General features: G+C 37.7%; 1 protein-coding gene across 3 annotated transcripts in view; it reads right to left on the bottom strand.

The window, feature by feature from the left end:
- Nucleotides 1-18,644, bottom strand: part of LOC130426877 (protein shisa-9) — a 52,197-nt gene that overhangs the window by 7,183 nt on the left and 26,370 nt on the right. For 2 of the 3 annotated variants that reach the window (XR_008907236.1, XM_056753851.1), the window contains exons 3-4: nt 18,054-18,166; nt 5,912-6,022 (exon numbers count right to left, since the gene is read on the bottom strand). Coding sequence is in view for 2 of the 3 variants with exons in the window: in XM_056753851.1 (XP_056609829.1) it covers nt 5,912-6,022; nt 18,054-18,166 (224 nt within the window). In the remaining variant the exon portion in view is untranslated. The remainder of the gene's footprint in view (nt 1-5,911; nt 6,023-18,053; nt 18,167-18,644) is intronic. The other variant, XM_056753852.1, reaches the window with a different exon arrangement.

Here is an 18,644-nt window from a genome sequence, read left to right as displayed (position 1 = left end):
CAAAATATATAACACTAGCCAAGTAGTTTTGGGTTATTTCACTGGACAATTGTTACAAACTGCACCTTTAAGAGAATCCATAAAACACCTTGAGCACCAGATCATCAAGTGTGATATGAACAAGGCCTTCTTTCATCACACACGTTCTCTTAAGGCAACTTTGGTCAGAGCCATCACAGCTGTGATGAAATAAATATGATTTGTATATATCCTAAGGCCAGACTGTGTTTGAAAGATAGATCAAAAATAGAATATATTTATCAATAGTGTAGTAGACACAGCAACATAGTTGAATGCAAATAAGTCAACAGTGAATTAGCGATTACGGCATCAAATGCATTGCATATTGAAAATGCTAAAGTACAGGAAGAATTGTTATACTTTGACCAAAATAAAAGTATTTAATTTGTATAAGGGTTGATTGGAATATTTGTGGTTAGAGTTAGGGTAGGTTTGGTTATATTTTTCTGTAGCAGGATGAAATGGGTGAAGTAGCGTGTTAGCAACAGTTGACAGATGTGAGTTAGCCTGTCTCATCGAATTAGCCCTTCTTCACTGAGCGCTGCCGGCTGAGGACAGACCGCTTGCTTCACTGCTCTGAGACATGAACAACCTTGTTTTTTGTCATTTTCGCCTCCTTTTTCTTGTTTTCCATCTTGTCGTTCTATAACTGTCTGTGAGTGTACATGTGCTCTTAAGGGTGTATTGTGGCAGATGCCAATCATTACTACCCAGATAGGAAACATCTTTGGGCCACATGCGAAAATCAAGTGCGTCCTGAAGTCCACAAAGCACCTGTACAGTATTGCATGTGATTAAGGATTTTGTAAATTGTTTCATGGATAAAGCTGTCAAATTCGCAAAAATATCTTTGGGTTTCCTTAGCGATAATGGTTTAACGATGAAATGGCGCTAAAATGGACTCTCCACTTTCCAGACAATCAAGCTAGGCTCAAATTGACAAATACATATTTTAACAATAATGTTTTTGTCTTTTAATTGTTGTTTGATTCATATGTAAAGGTCTTACCAACAAAATCAGTGTTTAAATGAAGTATGCAGTTATATTAAAGATGTCTAATGTCAGTATATTTTTCCCAACAGATTTCCCTTCAAATGATCCCACAGACATTGGGAATAACCCCAGAAGGAGAACTGTTAAAAGAGTAAATTATGTTTATTTTTAATCACGTTATTAGTGATGTGACTGGTAAATTACTCTTAGAATGTTAGTTTACTCTTCACATGATTAAGTGTACAGAAATGCAAGATAGAGTCTTTGAATATTATATATTATTTAAAAAACTGATTACAAATGAATGCAGAGTACCTGTAGATATTTGAGTACATGTAACACGAAAAAAGCAAATGATTTTGAATACATTTGTGTAGTTGAGTGTAGTTAGGCTGTAATAAAAAAATCTAATTTGAAAATCAGTGTCTGTGTTTAATATTGTTCGATTGTGTTTATTTAATATTTTGAATTAAAAAATGTTGTGGTGTAATTATAGTTAAATTCTGGGATAATTCTGGCTATTGGTCTATCAGCCACATGTGAGGTCCACATATGGGCCACATCTTTCTTTATTATGTGGCTCTCTGTTGGTGGAATTATGGCACAGATCTGGTTGAGTTGTGGCTGATAAAATGGGGACCAGATCTGGGCCGGGGAATACTTTCTTAAGTGGGCCACAGGTCAGCAGTTTATTTGGGGCAGATCTGCACAGCGAAGGAATTTCGCTGACTGGGTAACATTTACCATGGTAACCTATGGTAAAACATTATATTAGCTACAAGTACTGTTACTGTTGCACTGTACTTCCAATTTCATTAGGTTTCATATACAGTATGTCAGGTTTCAACTCGAGTCCTCGTATGCTCACCCTCATGAAAAAACCAGCATATGCTGGGTTAGGTATGTTTTGATGCTTATTTGACCACCTTAAACAAGATAAGGACCAGCACATGACCAGTTTAAACCAGCAAAACCCAGCACGAAAACATACCAAACCAGCATATTTTTCATCAGGACATCACAAACATATCTTATATTTTCATCTACTTTACCAAATTGAAATAAAAAATGTACATAATACCCCTCTGGTTTTTGTACTTATGCTCAGAAACTGAATGCTTTTGTTTGAAAAAAAAAAGTGTTACTGTCACTTTGGGTCAAAATGAACCTAAAAGTTTGAACAAGCGAAGAGACAGAGTTAAATCTTTGTTTAGACATATGATAAAAAAATCACCCAAATGAGGATGCTAATTTGTTCCTGTGGTACTTAATCAAGCTGTAATTTACTAATACGGTAAGACATGCAAATTAGCTCATGTTCATAGCTTGAACTGGATTTTGGTTAAGCTTTTAGTGCATCAATTAGTAATTTTTTCTTTTAATCTGTTGTGGTTTACATTTGAGGGAGTAAAGAAGAGCCAAAAGCGAGAGAAATAGCTCAAAATTCTACAGACTTGAAAGGTCCAATGAAGATGTAATGTAGGGAGCATCTGTCAAGCGGCCATGAATAATTTAGGGAGCATGTTTAAAAAGAAGAACGCTAAGAGCTTATTACACTGGTAATGAGAGAGACTGGAAGAACAGATTCAACGCGTTCACTCAGAACACTGAGTTGTGACATTTGGTTTGACAGTACAGAGACACAATGGAAACAAATGGTTCTAGTGGGCTTCAGGTTTTAATACTTGCATGGACGAATATTTTACAAATTTCCACAAAAAAAGTTAAAATGTCAAACGATGACTTGAGGACACATTTTAGACAGAATAACAGGTTAATTATCCATGGTGTGGTAACGTCATTTGTCATGATTCAGAAAACGGATGAGATTTAAAACAATTGTAAATATTCAGATTTCCTTTCTGATTAGTTTATATATGTTTATAAAATATACTCAAATAATATCATTTTGACCTGCTGACCAAATGTCCATACAGGGGTAGTTTACTGTGAATTTACAGACATTGTTGAGACCACCTTAAAGAGTCTATGAAGAAGACGGATTCATAACCTAACGAATAATGTCTTACCGAAAATGTGGAAGGTTTGTGTGCTGTGCGGGGGAAAGAAAAAAACCAGAGCATAGAAAAAACCTGTCTGTGTGTGTCCGAGTGCGTGCGTGCACCTCGGGGAGAATCAGGCAACTACAACAGGAGAGACTGTGACATTACGGGCGGATGATGTCACACACAGGAAGTGCTCAGAGGGTGAACATATGCATCAAACTAACGAACAGACGGCAAATGTTCCAAAAAGCCCTCTGTCCGTTTTGACTCAATTTTTTCAGTTTTTTTCATGCTTCTACACCTTTTCACTAAATCTCTTTCTGTGTTTCTTATCTAACTGCACATTTCGTCAAATGCTTAAGGTTTGCATACTATGTAGTGTTCATACAACTTTCTTTCATCATCTCTTTTTCAGCATTTGTTCTTTTGACTTCTCCATTCAGTGAGCTTTCCAAATTCACCAATCTAACAAGGACTGTGCACAAACATAGTTAAATAAGTAAATCCTTCTCAATAACGCTGTACTCTATTCCACAGTCTATTTGTTCTTGTTGTCTATTCTGGTAACTCATGATGACCCATGTGGTTTCAAACCTGTATTATCTTCTACAGTTTAGAATAACATTGCAATTTTGGGTGGACTGTCCCTTTAAGCACCCACAAGTGTCTTACACATAGTATAAACGTATTTAAATACACACATAGTACACATTTTGTACTCTGTTCGACCACTTAAACTGCAATATTTTGAAAGCATGATGTGGGTGTGTGTTATGAACGTCGCCCTTGTCGTGCCAATGCTGGTCTTGTATGCCAGCCTACTGTGCCAAGTGACCAGTATTCTGACGCAAACACAACCGCACTGACATCCAGCATGTGTGTGTGTGCTTGTGTGTGTAGTCTGGAACGCATTGAATTGTAAATATGTCCCTATCAACACAATCCTTGATGCAGGAGCTTTAAGAAGCCTCTCTCTCGACACGAATTGTTAATTATTAGTATTAGTTAGTAATTCTGAATATAATATCTTAATTTAATATTCTCTTAATGGCATCATTTTTTGTATGCCATTATTGCAGTGAGCTGAAAAGGTCAGGACTTGTCATTGGCTTTTCTGAGAAGGTCAGTTTCAGGAATTTAGCTTATTTATGAGAAGGACAGACTGAACGAAGTGTATTTATAAAATCAGTGTCAGAGTGTTAAATGAGATGTTTAGCGGATCAACTACCTTAATATGAAATTTTTCTGCATACATTGATAAAACATAAAGTTTGACATTAATACTTTAAGATACTCACAGAATACATGGCTGTATTGGAAATAGCAAATCGCAGTGACTTTAGTGAATGAACGATACCTTTGTTTGTATTGTGATGGTAGATTTGTTGTTTTCAAAATTGCTTTATGCAAGAGAGAGAGCTGTGCTGAGAAGATTAAGTTTCAGATAGAAACACAGTAACTGATCAAATTTGGAGACTGGCACAGACTTTCTGCAACAAGTCAAAACTGAAAATCTGAACCAAAGTCTTGTAGTGTATTTTAGCCTTAAACCTCATTCTCCAACTAATAGAGGTGTTCTAGCGACGGTAACTGCGGTCTTTAGCCTCCGACGTTTGTTCAAGGCTATTTTTGCTTTGAAAATATATGTAGTAAGCTACTTTTTTAATTGAAGTTAACTTTTTTAAAGAAGATTACCTTGGAGGGATAGTTCATCCAAAATATTGTCATCATTTTTTTTCACCCTCATGTTGTCTGAAACCTGTTTATGACTCTTTCTTCTCTGCAGATATTTTGAGAAATGTCTCTGTGGTATTGTATCCATATAATGTTAGAAAGAAAGTCTCATTGTTTTTTTGAAAATATTAAAATGCAAATAATCAAAACAAAAATGTCTGTGATGGTTAAATGATGAAGTTTAGCGGATACAATATACTATTTTTTAAACATAATAAAAATCATTAAACCCATTACGGGTTAAAGTACTTTTGTTTTATTTTTCAAAACAAGTTATGAAACTGTGTGTGTTCATGTGTGTGTGCTGGTCTGTATATGTGTTGAAATTAGTATCGATTCAGTCCGCTACCCATGATTGTAAAATTGTCCTCGTTTTTGTGTTTTCACCCTCATGTCCCTAAAGCATGTGGCGTGTTTTTCCTTCATTGCAATGTTTACAACGCGCATAACCGGCTTACCATCATCCCTCACTCCCCATTGAGCGCTTATTATACGTGTCCCTGTATTTTATGATTGATGAGGTCATGCTCCACAGTGTATGTGTTTGTGTTCATTGGCTCATTTGTTTGTCTACACGCTCTTGGGATCATCCTGCGGTTTTAATAACACGTCAGGGTTATTTTCCTCTTGATCTGAGAGGGAATATTGGTGTATGCGATTATCGTCCATCTAATAATAGATGGCCAGGTTTTTCCCAGCATCCTAAAGCCTGTGGCATACTTCGCTTTTACGTGTACGCGAGCATACGCACAGCCGTACTACACCCGGGTTTTCATGCATGCGAGTCACGACATATTGCAATATCTCTTCGGGCCTACAGGGGTCAGGCTTTCTTCAATTACCTTGAATCGATGCTCCAAGGACACGGTTGCTACCTGATGGGTACTGCAAGAAATGGAATGAGCATGCGCTACCTGCGCGTACTTTGTACAAAATTCTGGCGTTGTTGTACTACTTAATGACGAAATTTGCGTCACACGCAATGTACGATGTCCCTCACATAAGCGTAAAAAAAGGAACTATACTCCGGGCTTTAGAGCTCAGATGCACTAACACTAAGAATCGTTTGCAATGTTAATCAGTTGTGGGTAAAGTGACCTTAATAAACGTGCAATGTTTAAAGTTACGAGACGAGACAGCTACTCATGTATCTTACCCATTCCCTTGATAGAGGAATATTTGTTGAAGCCCAGGTTGTTGTGGGGCTGGGAGAGGGCCATTGCGGGACTCCGATGAGGATGCCCGGAATTATTCATGTGATTGTGCTCTGAAGGAGGAGAGAAAGCAGAAGGGGGAGCAGAGAGGGACGGGAAGGAGCAGAGGAGGGATGGAGAGGGAAGGGGGGCACAGGAAGGAGGGGTACGTTAGTAAATGGAAAGTCAGCACATTAAGAGACTGGTGTGTGTGATTCATAGAGAAGAAAAAAACTCTGCCAATTTAATCTGGTTAAGGGTAGTGAAGGTTATAGTATGCATGCTTGCAAAGAAGAACATTTATTTGCTCAAAGATTGTAATTTCTCAATTATGTTTCAACTTCAAATACAAATTTTGTCTCATATATTTTTTTCTTTTTTATAATGGGGTTAATCTCATGAAACCTTAAAAAATAAAAGTATTTTTATTGTTAAACAAATATCGGCATTGAGTACCATTGAAAATATGTAAACGTGTGTTTTTTTACGCTAAGCAAAATTGTAAGTCAGGTTGCTTTAAAAGGATTTAGGTCTGAGGAATGGGTTGCGTGTCAAAGCTTAATGTGATTAATATGTGTGTGCGGAATTTATGGATCCAGACTAGACTGCAGGAAACATCCTTAATGTCAGCTGTCTATATGTTGAGTATAGGTCACTAAAGGTCATGGTATTTAGGACACACATCCCGTGTCCTCCCCTATGGGCTGGGGTGTGAGGTCACACTGTGACCTGATTCTGTCAGATCACTCCGTGTTTATGTGTGTCTGCACTTAATGTAATGTATGTGCAATTGCATATATGTGCAGATTAAGGGAGAGCAGACAAATCACTATTACACACATTATTTACACGCAAATGCATAATAAAAAAACACCATTCAATTTAAAGGTTATATCATATAAAAAAGAACACAAAGATGTGCGTGTGGGTTTATTGACACCGTCTGACATATTCTTAAAGGGTTAATTATGCACACGCACAATCACACATAGCACTCGTTGACACTGTTTTGCACTTTTATTGGTTTTTGAATGAGGCTTTTACCTGCTGTCCAGATTTATGTTCTTAAACGCATTTATGGTCATCTTAAATAATGTGATGACGATTGTAAAATACGCCAGAAAGCTGAGGTTAGTAAATAATATCAGACGTCATTTACATATAGATGTCTTAAAGGTACAGTAGCAAAACACAAATGGTGGGAGTGGGTGGATTATTGTGATGACAAACAAAATAATGACTTTAAATATGATCTTGGTCATACAGGATATTGGCTTGAATTGGAAGGATTCTTGGGTCATGCTTCTTTAGATTGGACACGCAGAATAGAAATTCTCTAATGGTTCTCGCACAGATCGAGCGTTTCTCTCTCTGGAGGTTTGTTCTAGAATAGGGGTGTCAGACTCAAAATAATTAAAGGTCTGAAGAGTGCTTTTTTTATTTTTCTCTCAATTCATCAGTTTTTCTTTTTTCTTTTTTTAGCTTGTGAAGGAAAGCAATAAAACAGATCCCCGGATTATGTTTGAAAGCATTTTGGATTTGCACTCAAAACATCTTCAAATTAAGCATTGAACAATTGCAGATTGATATTTTTGAAAACCCCCCATTGATTTCCTTTGTATAGAATGGAAACCACAGAGACATTTCTCAAAATATCTTATTTTGTGTTTCACAGAAGAAAGAGTCATAAAGAGGTATTGGATGGCACGAGGGTGAATTAATGATGACAGAATTTTTTTTTTCCCACGATCGGCGCCGGCGTTCGACCGAGCGCCCAGAGTTGAAAGATGCTAAACTTTGAGCAGAGCGCTGCGCCTCTGCAGCGGACGTTTTCAGCCGACATCCTGCTTTTTTTGCCGCGTAAATGCGCCTCGGTGGACACAGCCCCTTAAAGTGAAGGCGAGACATTTCTTGAGCTAAACCATCCTTGGCTAGAAGCACAGGTGGATTGGGCATTACAGACTAAAACGTCTTTATTTTTATTCAAGTAAAATCTCTTTGAACACACTGCCTTTTGACCATCTACAGTTCCACAGGAGGCTCATTTCGACTCTTTGAGGCAGACTTCACAAAACTTTTGTGTTGAGAGTTTCTTCGTTGAAGAACAATGTGTGCGGTGGGAAAGTTGTTTGATATCCTTCCGTGGCTGTTCTCCATCTGAGATTTCTGTTCTCTGAGGGTAGGCGGTCCCTCAGGGTTTAATTCAATCAAATGCACGCGGCTCGCCACAGAAAACGCACTGCACCTCGTTAATAATGCATATTGCTGCTCAGGAAGAAAGAGCAATCAGCATCCATATTCATTTAGCTTTTTAAATATTACTGCCCGGCCCTTAAGCCTTTGAAGTGCGTTTTACAACAAGGCTAAGAGAGTAAGAGAAAGAGAATGAGGATTGAGGACCAAAAGGTAAAAAACTGCCTAATATGCAAAAGAAAGATTGTCTGCCACAAGGAAAAGTAAAAAATGGCGTTTTATTGACATTCGTTTTATTGCTTTCTGGTGAAATGCTTTCTCCAGACACACACAGTTACAATTGACTCAAACAGGATTTGATAAAAAGACATAAATAACAGCAGCGACAGTGATGGGTTGTGTGAATGTACTCGCACACAAACACACACACACAAACAGGATCCGAAAGATAACACCCGCGAGGTGCTAAATACAAGTAAAAGTTTGATGAAAAGTTTATAAGGAACAGGGTTGCATAGCTTTCATGCGTCACATATTCCATTATTTTTAGATCTTAAACAGACCCTACGTTCTGTAACATTGTCAATTATCTTCAAAGTGCCCAAATCTGTGCCGTGACACCACCAATAAACTGTTTACTGCTGTCGACAGGCATTCAGTACAGACACACACACACATTTTTTAATCTCTTTTAACATCACTACCACTGATGATATATTGTGTAATAGAAGAGCTGTAATAGAAGAGAGAGTAAAAGAGCATACAAGTAAAAGAGGAAGCAGAGTTGGCACGTATACATCACTGAGAATAGCCTGATGTTATCATTCCCTTATGAAGTCTTCAACAACACTTAATGAAGCAGAACGTGTACTTAACTTACTCAATTGGTAGATGTAGCACATGGATGACATATCTACAGACATTTAAAACACCCTTAAAGTCCGCCTGTTGTTGATAATCTTAGCACTTAGTATTGTATGTTTGACTTTTTTTGTGGATTTTTTCCGTACCTTAAAAATAGCTTAAATGTAACTCTTCACCCCAGCTTCATTGAGTATATGCAAATGAGCCCCAGCTGAGATAAAAGAAACTGACAGCTGATCGTTTCAGAGCCTAATCTATGCACCATCATTGCATATCTATAGCTGGAACTGCTGATCCAAGGTGTCAAATGAGCTGATGTGATTGGTTACAGGTTTATGACATCACAAACCAGGGAAGTTTCAAGCAGCATTTTTTAAAACTTACGTTTTACGGAGAAAATACTCACCAATGGTTTAAAATGATACATTATCACATGGTTTGTCTGAAAGTATATTATAAAACACAACATAAACATGTAAAAAAGCATTAAAAAAATGATTTTCACCAAGTGAAAGTTCACATAAAAATGAAAGATCTGTCATCATTTACTCACCCTCTTGTCATGCCAAGCCTGTAAGACTTTCTTTCTTTCACAGAACACAAAAAGAAGAAAGTTGGTTACCGAACATTGTCGGTACCCATAAGTAAATCATCAAGTAAAGATGAAAGAATATTTGTCATTACTTGAAGTGCCACTGGCCTAGAATCGTTGTGAATGTTCTTCATGAAAGGTAAAAGGCGTTTTGTCACGGTGGTTGCCGATTAAGTTATGCAAATTGAACAAGGAGAGCTCGGACTTTATGGAACAGAATCAAGCAGGACAGATCGATTAAGATACGGTTTAACACAGATGTTTGAATTCATTAAAATATTCCAGACTGCTGTTTATCATGTTCATGAATATTAACAATGCAGTGAGATGTTGTAATGACCATCTGGGGAAATGCAACACATTGAAAGTAGGTAACTGACAGAGAGTAAATGTGTGTCTGGGAATGTTTGTACTCGTGTCAGTATGTTTTCCTTTGTGGGACAGAGGTAAGAATATCGTAGTTGAAGCACGTTTGTGTCTTTAGATGACAGACAGGCAGATCAGAGAGAGATATGTTGCTAGCATTTACTTAAAAGAGTGCCATGGTAATTATAAAAAAACATGGGATTGCATGTAAAAGCCACGGCCATTTTGTGCTCCTCTTTATGTTAACCGATAGATAACATTTTATTACTCCCCAAGGGCAAATTTAGTAGATTTTAAAGCACACAAATACAAGAGCGAACTGCCAGAGCTGCTGAGGTTCTTATTTTCCTGTTTCTCAATGGGCTGGAACTAAATTCATGACACAGATTCCACTAGATCCACAAGCTACACCCAGTAACCAGCACTTATACACGCACAAAGTGATGCGCAATGAAACCTCGGCATTGGAAAGCCTCCTCAGGCGTCGTGTGTATGCATCCTCGGATCCAAACATATGAGATCAATCTGTGTTAAGTACTTTCCAGCTATTTATAATGCTGACCGACACCAGAGCTCTTCATACGGTACATATGCTGTGTGTGTGTGATGATACGGTGTGCATGCAGTATACAATGCAATCCATTCACTCAGCAGCACGGGCTGACTCAATCTCTACAAAGTGCTTGCGAAGCAAATGTGTGTGTGTGAGCCCACCCTGTTTAAGCTGATTGATGCTGCTACACACACTACCAGCCTTCTGACCTTCAAACCACCTCGAGTCTTCATCACCCCCCTTTCTGTTGTTCAGTTGGTACGACCCTGTTGAGTCCCTATCTTAGTGCAGTCAGACCGGATCAGTATATCTACAGAAAGGGGGGGTGGTCCACAATTTCCTCATGTAGCTCTCTAAATTGACAATTTAAAACACACTATCAGTTTCAATCTGAAAGAGAGAAATTAAAACAAAAGGGAAGGAGAAGATGAAGACGTTGGGGATGAATGTGTTGCATTTTTGTCCTTCAGGAGCACACTTGAGTTATGGACGCAGTTATTTGCATATTTAAAATAGTGTGATGAATTAAATGAAAGACAGGACAGTAAAAGAGATTTTAAACGACACAGGGAGCAATGAAGGAATGCACGATGTCTAACACAGAGACCAGCTGCTCTACTGAGTCCGTCACGGTAAACAACACTCAGTCTTTTTCTGGCTTTCCTTATGCCTCTCGTCCCCCCTCTCGATCTCCCTTTCAAGTAATGACATGAATAATATCACAGTGATGCGTATTGTAAAAGAACTGTGTGTATGCTATAGAGTTCGATTATTACAGATAAACTGCTGTGTTACAGGTGGTATTCATTAAAATGATAAGCCGTGCGAGGCTTTGTTTAAATTTTTGTGGAAGTTTTAAAGAAATACATCACCTGCAGAACACAAAATGTTGGTAAATGAACAACAGCGCTACCTATTCACTCGCATTGGTTTTGTAACCATAAAATAGATGTGAATGGGTACCGCCGATGTCCGGTTAGCAACATTCTTCAAAATATCTCCTTTTGCATTTTGGAGAAGAAAGTCATACATGTTTGAAATGACACGAGGTGGAGTCAGATTTTTCATTTTTTGGCCTCACTAACTGTAAGACGTAGCTTATAGACGATTTCAAAGTGACAACAGAAGCAAACGTTTTAGCGCATTCGTGGGCTGCACTCAACTTCCGTTACACATTCACAAACAATCGAGTGCCTGTAGATTATTTCTGAAAACAAGCAAAAGAAAACGAGAAGAATCGATATTTGGATAAACTCGTCTCTCCAATATTTTGAATATAGACTGCGGCACCAAGCTCTACTGCTAGATGTCAATGTACCATACGGTTTATTAAATCGACAAAACTACAGGACCGATCAACAAATTGTTTATTTAATCGAATGAACATACAACAAAAGTCAACAAATCTTGTATTTAATAAAATGAACATTACAATAAATAGTTATATTATTAGACACTAGCCGAACACAGACCTGAACTTAACTGCAGCCCCATTGCGCATATCCGATGAAACGGTCTTAACAACCACATTTAAGAGCAGAAACCAGTTTTTAGGTTTTGATCTTGTCTTGGGCAAACATGTAAAGCACATAATCTCTTTCGACACAGTGTTTGCCGGATTGACTCCCTGTTTTTCGCAGAGTAGCAGGAAACAGCTGGTTTCGGGACATCTCCAAACATCTGTCACACTAGTGGATTTAAACTGCGAAGGTCAAACAACATGAGTCTCACACACTGCCCACAGCCTGTCTACCTCAGCCAAACACACATACTGTTGGGCAACTCAAATACACATCCATGAACACACACAGTTTGTCTTTCAAATTGAATGCCCCCTACACATTATAGAGTTAAAGTCATGTATGTGCGCGTTTATGCTCGTACGTCATCTTGCTCTGCTTGACATTTCAGTGTCTCTGCTCAGAACACATGTACTATCTGGATTGTGACATTTAAACCCCTTTCGGATGGAATGAGAGAGGGTAAAAGGCCGATATTTTCCAGTGTTCTGAGTTCTAGTATTTTCTGGCTTTTCACTCCATTTCCTAAAAAGCAACCATCTCTCTCTCCCTCTCCCTCTCTCTCTCTCTCTCTCTCTCTCTCTCTCTCTCTCTCCATGTAACAGCTTTGAACCATCATTTTTCTCCAACTCTTCTCTTTTGCCTTTAATCATGCGCTTTTCACTCGAGCATCAATGCACATTTGATTGATGTATTCTACTACAGCTTTATGATTGGTGCATGTGCAGGAATGAAGCTTCCTGTTGCTAAATTGCCATGCCGACTTTGATCCCTCCAAAGCGGCATGAAATAACTTTAACAAAATTGCACAGGAGCGTCAGGTCACGGGTCCGACCAAAGTACAGACTATCATGATTCTTTGTTAGCTCGAGGAAAGGACTGTTCAGTGTTTGAAGTTCGTGTGCTTGCAGAATTCAAAATCGACACTTTCCACACCTAACCCTGGTAAGTTTGTACAGTTTTCACCGAGGGGAAGTGAACGTTGCTGACTAACCCTGACTCTGTTTTGTGTGCATTGGCCTTTATTTAAAGTATTGATTTCAAATACTGTACTCTTGCAACTCATAAACAACTAACTTCGAATATATTTCATTCTGTCTGACCTTCAAAAGACTCTAAATTACTTTCTCTGGATCTTTTTTCTGGGGTGTTTGGGATTTTTGTCCCTCTTGAGATGCCGTCACCTTGTCTAAAATGACCTTTGAGTGTTAATATGCCTTTTGCAGAAGGTCACTCTGTAATTATCATGTTAATTAACAGAAACACTATGTGCTTAATATGCCTCAGATCCTGCGCGAGCAAAACATTAACATGAGGGGTTATTATCATCTCACTCTGATCATACTATGTTTAACTATAACATTGATTCAGAAAAGTTGAGATATTAAGAGATGTTTTAGTGTGTTGCAGTGGGTGTGTTCAGTGGTTGCTAGGGATTGCTGTGTGTTTTAAATGGTTGCTAGGGATTTCTGTGATGTTCCGGGTACAGTTTACGGGCCCAATTGAAAGAACTCATCATCAAATTACTGTCTGGTTTCGAAATATAGCTCAGGTCTCTTCTTTAAGTTTTTTTTCACTTAACTAAAGTGATCGAGGTGGCCAAAGACAACTTTATCCAAAACTGATGAGTTTTTCACTAAAAGGGTATTTAAAATGGGATTGAAATATTTTACCAAAGATAATAGATATTAACAAGATGCCCCACTGTCATCACAATCAATGGGGAATGAGGAATGCAATGGCCGCTCAAAAACTTTGACTTTAGTGCAATTTAAGCTTAGCATACTAAAGTTATGGTTCAGTTTACTTCAGGTTTAATTATTGATAAGATATGTGCTATACATTTCCGATTATATATAAGTGATTTTAGAAATATCTGCTTGTTGTTTTGCTATTACGTAAATAGCTTCCCGGAGGTGTTGCAAACATGGCCGCCGATTGGTACGATTTCCGTAAATGGACTTTGACTTTACTTAGGGTTACAGGTTCTTATTAGTTATACTAACACTTAGCATACCACTAGTTGGGAATGTTGTGTAGGAGATCCAATGACTGTAAAATGAATGAACAAAAAGCTGGTTGTTTCAATCGATTTTTAGAGAATAATTTTCTTCGATGGATTAGTTGGGTTTGTGGACCAATATCCAGACCTAAAACAGGTTTTTAAAGCAAAAAGTAAAGCTGGTTGACTCTGTCTTGATAAACTAGTTAACAACCCTGAAAGCCTTCTGTTTTTGCAGTCCATTTAAAACATACCACCATAATAGCTATTAGGTTTCTTGGTCTATTGTCTGGTTTTGGGCTCACACAAATACAAAAAAACAGCTCTCGTCCTTCAAACAGATAATAAGTATATGATCAGTTTATCCCCATTTGAGGGAAGTTTCAGCCATAAAGTGACTGCTTGGTGGTGGTGTGAGAATATTAGGATGATGTCCTGCTTTGTAACTGTCGCCTGTATTTAGACTAATCTGAGGCTATGGTGAGGAGTGTGTGTGTGCATCGCTCACAGCTGCTGGGGTCACTGCAAGGGCACAAAATCTGGTCAGGAAGAAAGGGTGTGATCAACTTTCCACATCATTACACACACACATAAGTGCATGTGTGATTTAGACACACAATAAATGTCTGGCTGATCACACTGATGTTAAACCTCAAGGGCACGAGAGAAATAAATCGAGCAGTCTCACTTTTTCTCCCGCTTAATGCGAGTAAGAAATATTGTATAATATTACGATAATATTCATAAAGATGTCAAGCTTACACAGTTCTGCGATCTTCAGCATTGCAATTATTACCTTTTTACATCAAAGGGATACTTCACTTAAAAATATGGTGGGTGAGATCTGACATTCTTCCAAATTTCTTCCTGTGTGTTCAGCGGTACATGATGACATAATTAAAATTTGGGGGGGAAGTATCCCTTTGATGTAAAAACAGAACAAATTTAAACATTTCGTACCTATTTTCTTTTTGCATGGACAAAACATATATTTTGTCATATTAATTTTATGTCAATTTTAAATATTTGCATTTGAAAAGTTATAGAAAAATGTGTTTACTTGGCAGGTTTAGAATGCAGTCATAGACTTTAGGATTCACCATATGTTTCATCTTTACATACTGTATTTTTACTGTATTTTTTACCATGCATTTACGTCTCATACAGTCAAACACTTTTTCTACAAAAATAGATTCCAGACATATGGATACACACATACACACACTTTAATTCTGTGATGGACGTGTCTCACGGGTGGTCTGTCATACAACCATCCACTGCTCGCACACACGCTGTCTGCCAGGAACATGATTGCCACATATGGCACATAATCTTTCTGTCTTACACACACATACACAACGCAATGTTTCATCATCAAAATGCAAATAGTGTGACAACACATGCTGTCGCTCTCATTAGCTGCACATATGAAACATTTTGAATTCAGCCAGATCTCTAACAATCGCATATTTAAAATGCAGTTTTAAATACATGCTTACATCAGCGGTTAGATCTATTCTATTAGAGGAACATTTCTCCAGAGCAGGTGAAAAAAGAGCCCTCAATTGTTTTTGCCCAGGGGCTGTTCTGGGGGCGTTTGACTGGTCAACCAGATGGCATAGAGCAAAAACCCACATCAGCATTCTTGTGCGGTAACAGATTATGTTCTTTACTGTATGATAGACATCCACCAGTCAAAAGTAAACTGTCAATCACCTGCGCTAGTTTTTAAAGCGTGTAGTCAAAACTGAAGTCACTTTGCAGTTTGTATTTATCTCCAAAGCTGACAAAGATAAAAAATGATGAAAACATTTTGGTTAATAACAGCTATACATATGTAACAGCTATAGTAAATTCTTAAAAATTGGTTTATGTACCTATAGGCAAATGTGCTCTTCTCAATGACATTCTGCTCTCTAGACACAAGTCTTCAGATAACATGAAAGATATTTCTGATTCCTGTCCATCTCATTTGTCTTCTCTCTAAAAACAATAGAAACTGTTTAAATTCTTGTATACAATTAGTTTACAGTTAGTATTACAAATGTAGATCCCATGAAAAATGGGTTGTACAGTTACACTACAAATACAAAATTCAATTACAAACTTAACCTTCAGTTTTGTCAAAGTGCACTGGATTGAGAAGATTGCAATAATTATTCTCAATCGTTTTTTATTTCTTTTTCATTTCTTTCTCTTTAATTCTCCCTTTATTCACCATTCAACAGCCGCACTATTCCTCAACCACTTCCGTTCCCATTTCCATTGCTTTATTCCACCTCTCTGAATCTTATAGCTTATTTATTCATTCCATCTCCTTCTCATTTCCATTTTATTTCTCCTCACCAATCACTTTTCCTGATTCCTTAAATCTCTCTCCTAAATACTCCGCCCTCATCATTCTCCATCTCATATCCATCCGTTCTTCCAGACCACCTGCTTCTGTGATGCTTTACCTGTCACGACTCCTCTACCGTGTGTGTATATTTGTGTGTGCAGATGGACCGTTTTTTACAACCGTGTTGCCCATTGAGTGCTCCAGCTGGTGTTACAGACATATGATTAAACACACATAGTACAGAAAGTGAAAATGAGAGAGAGAGAGAGAGAGAGAGAGAGAGAGAGAAGTTGGATAAGAACAAGATCAGAATAAATAAATAAAGACTAAAAAGGAGGCATATTCACACTCTAAAAGGCAAACTCACACCTTTGATGAGGTGTGCGGGCATGTGTGTTTATGCAAAGAGCGATAGAGATAAATGGCTCCCTAAATCTCAAACAGAAGGACAGTGTGTTCTTGATCAGCAGGTCTTGGCTGACGTGTCTTAATTATGTCTTAATTAGCCCAGTTGCTTTGTTAAGCCAGTTCCTCCTCCAAACAGCAGTAGGATCTTTCATATCCACAAATTTAATTACTCCCATAACAGTTCATTACACTCGCAGGGTCGAGAGGTCACCGTCTGCAGAGCCTAAGTGTGTCTGCCGGGGCTTTATCTATAACGCCGTCCAACAATAATATTCGTTCAATATGAGAATCCTTCGGTCTGAGAATCAATGATTTTTATGTAGTTTTTGTGACTTATTCAAAGTCATCATGCAGTAAAGTCATCTAAAAGTGCTCTTCCCATATAGGGTTGATGAGGATGGTTGCAGTTGCTAAATTGTTGTGAGTGATTATTGGTTGGTTACTATGCAGTTGCTGGGGTCTTCTCTGTGATGTCATCACCTTAATCAAAGCCTCACAACAGACTGTTCTTAAATCTTTGTGATATTCTGTTACCTGGGTTAAAAAGATAAGTTTGACTGGGATAGGAGGTTATATTTAAAAATGCAAAAAAATGTATTTTGTACCATGAATTTTTGTATTATTTTCTAGAAAAAAACAAGATATTTTGTCTTGCTTTATGAAAGTAAATATAAGATTTTTTATGCATTTAGTTAAAACAAGAAAAAAAAGGGGAAAAAATCCTGATTTTTTTTTTTTCTAAACCTATACACTGTAAAAAAATCCTGTAAAGAAACACACACTTTCTGGCATCTGAGGCGACAGAGATATACGGTACAATAACACTTTTTCCTGTAAAATTACAGGTTTTTCTTAGTGTCATTTTTTCTTACCCCATTGGCAGATTTTTGTTGCTTGTTTTCAACATTCATTCACTTAATTCTTAAATGTTCTTTCATAAAACAAGACAAAATATTTTTTAGAGATGTTTGCTAGAAAATAGTTAGCATTTCTTGCAGTTTGACACATCTGCTTTATACTGCATAATATGTTTTGTTTCTTTGAAATAAGGTTACTTGATCAATACTTCATGTGTTTACAGGTACAGTATGTGTCAAAATCTGCAGCGCTTGTCTCTTTTGCACAGGAACTAAAGTACAAAGTAGTAGTAGGATTTTTCACCCTAGCCTTAAAGTTTGACATTCATTATATTTCCCTTGACGTTCAGTATATCTTTGAGTCCCCATGTGAATAAACCAAGCAGGTTATTCCAAAGGAGCTATGACTCACCATTATTGGTACGCATCGTCCTGCCAGACAGGCCGTTGGATCCGATTGGGTGGTGTCCTCCTCTGTCCATGCCCCCGGTCTCGCCTGGCTGTTTCAACAGTTCTGTTAGGGCCCTAAAAAGAGAAGTATTTGTACACCATCAGTTTCACAGCAGGACTCTTGGCATGTGGGTCCATGCAACACAAACCAGACAACGTTCCAGGCCAATATTCTGCATCCATTCCAAGTCACGTCTCACCGGTCTCAAGCAACTAGAGAAATTGTGGTTTTGCAACACGAAATGACCAACATTTGCATATTTAGACAAGAAGAGATACAGTATGTTTTGTCTTTAAAACCAAAATATAACAATATATATAACAATTTATATATTTTAATGATCCAAATATTTATTCATCTCATTATGCGTTCTGCAGATTAAAAAGTCATGCTGCATGGGTTTCGTTCAACACAAAGGTGAGCAATTGATGACAGCAGAATGTTTAACTTTCTATGCTATGAGCCATCTAAAGGGATAGGTCACCCAAAAAAAGAAACATATTTAATCTTTTCACTCACATCTTATTCTAAACCTCTACAAATTTGACTAGT

This window comes from Triplophysa dalaica, chromosome 7 (assembly GCF_015846415.1).
Source record: "Triplophysa dalaica isolate WHDGS20190420 chromosome 7, ASM1584641v1, whole genome shotgun sequence".
Lineage (NCBI taxonomy): Eukaryota > Metazoa > Chordata > Actinopteri > Cypriniformes > Nemacheilidae > Triplophysa > Triplophysa dalaica.
This window is presented reverse-complemented; position numbering and strand designations above follow the sequence as displayed.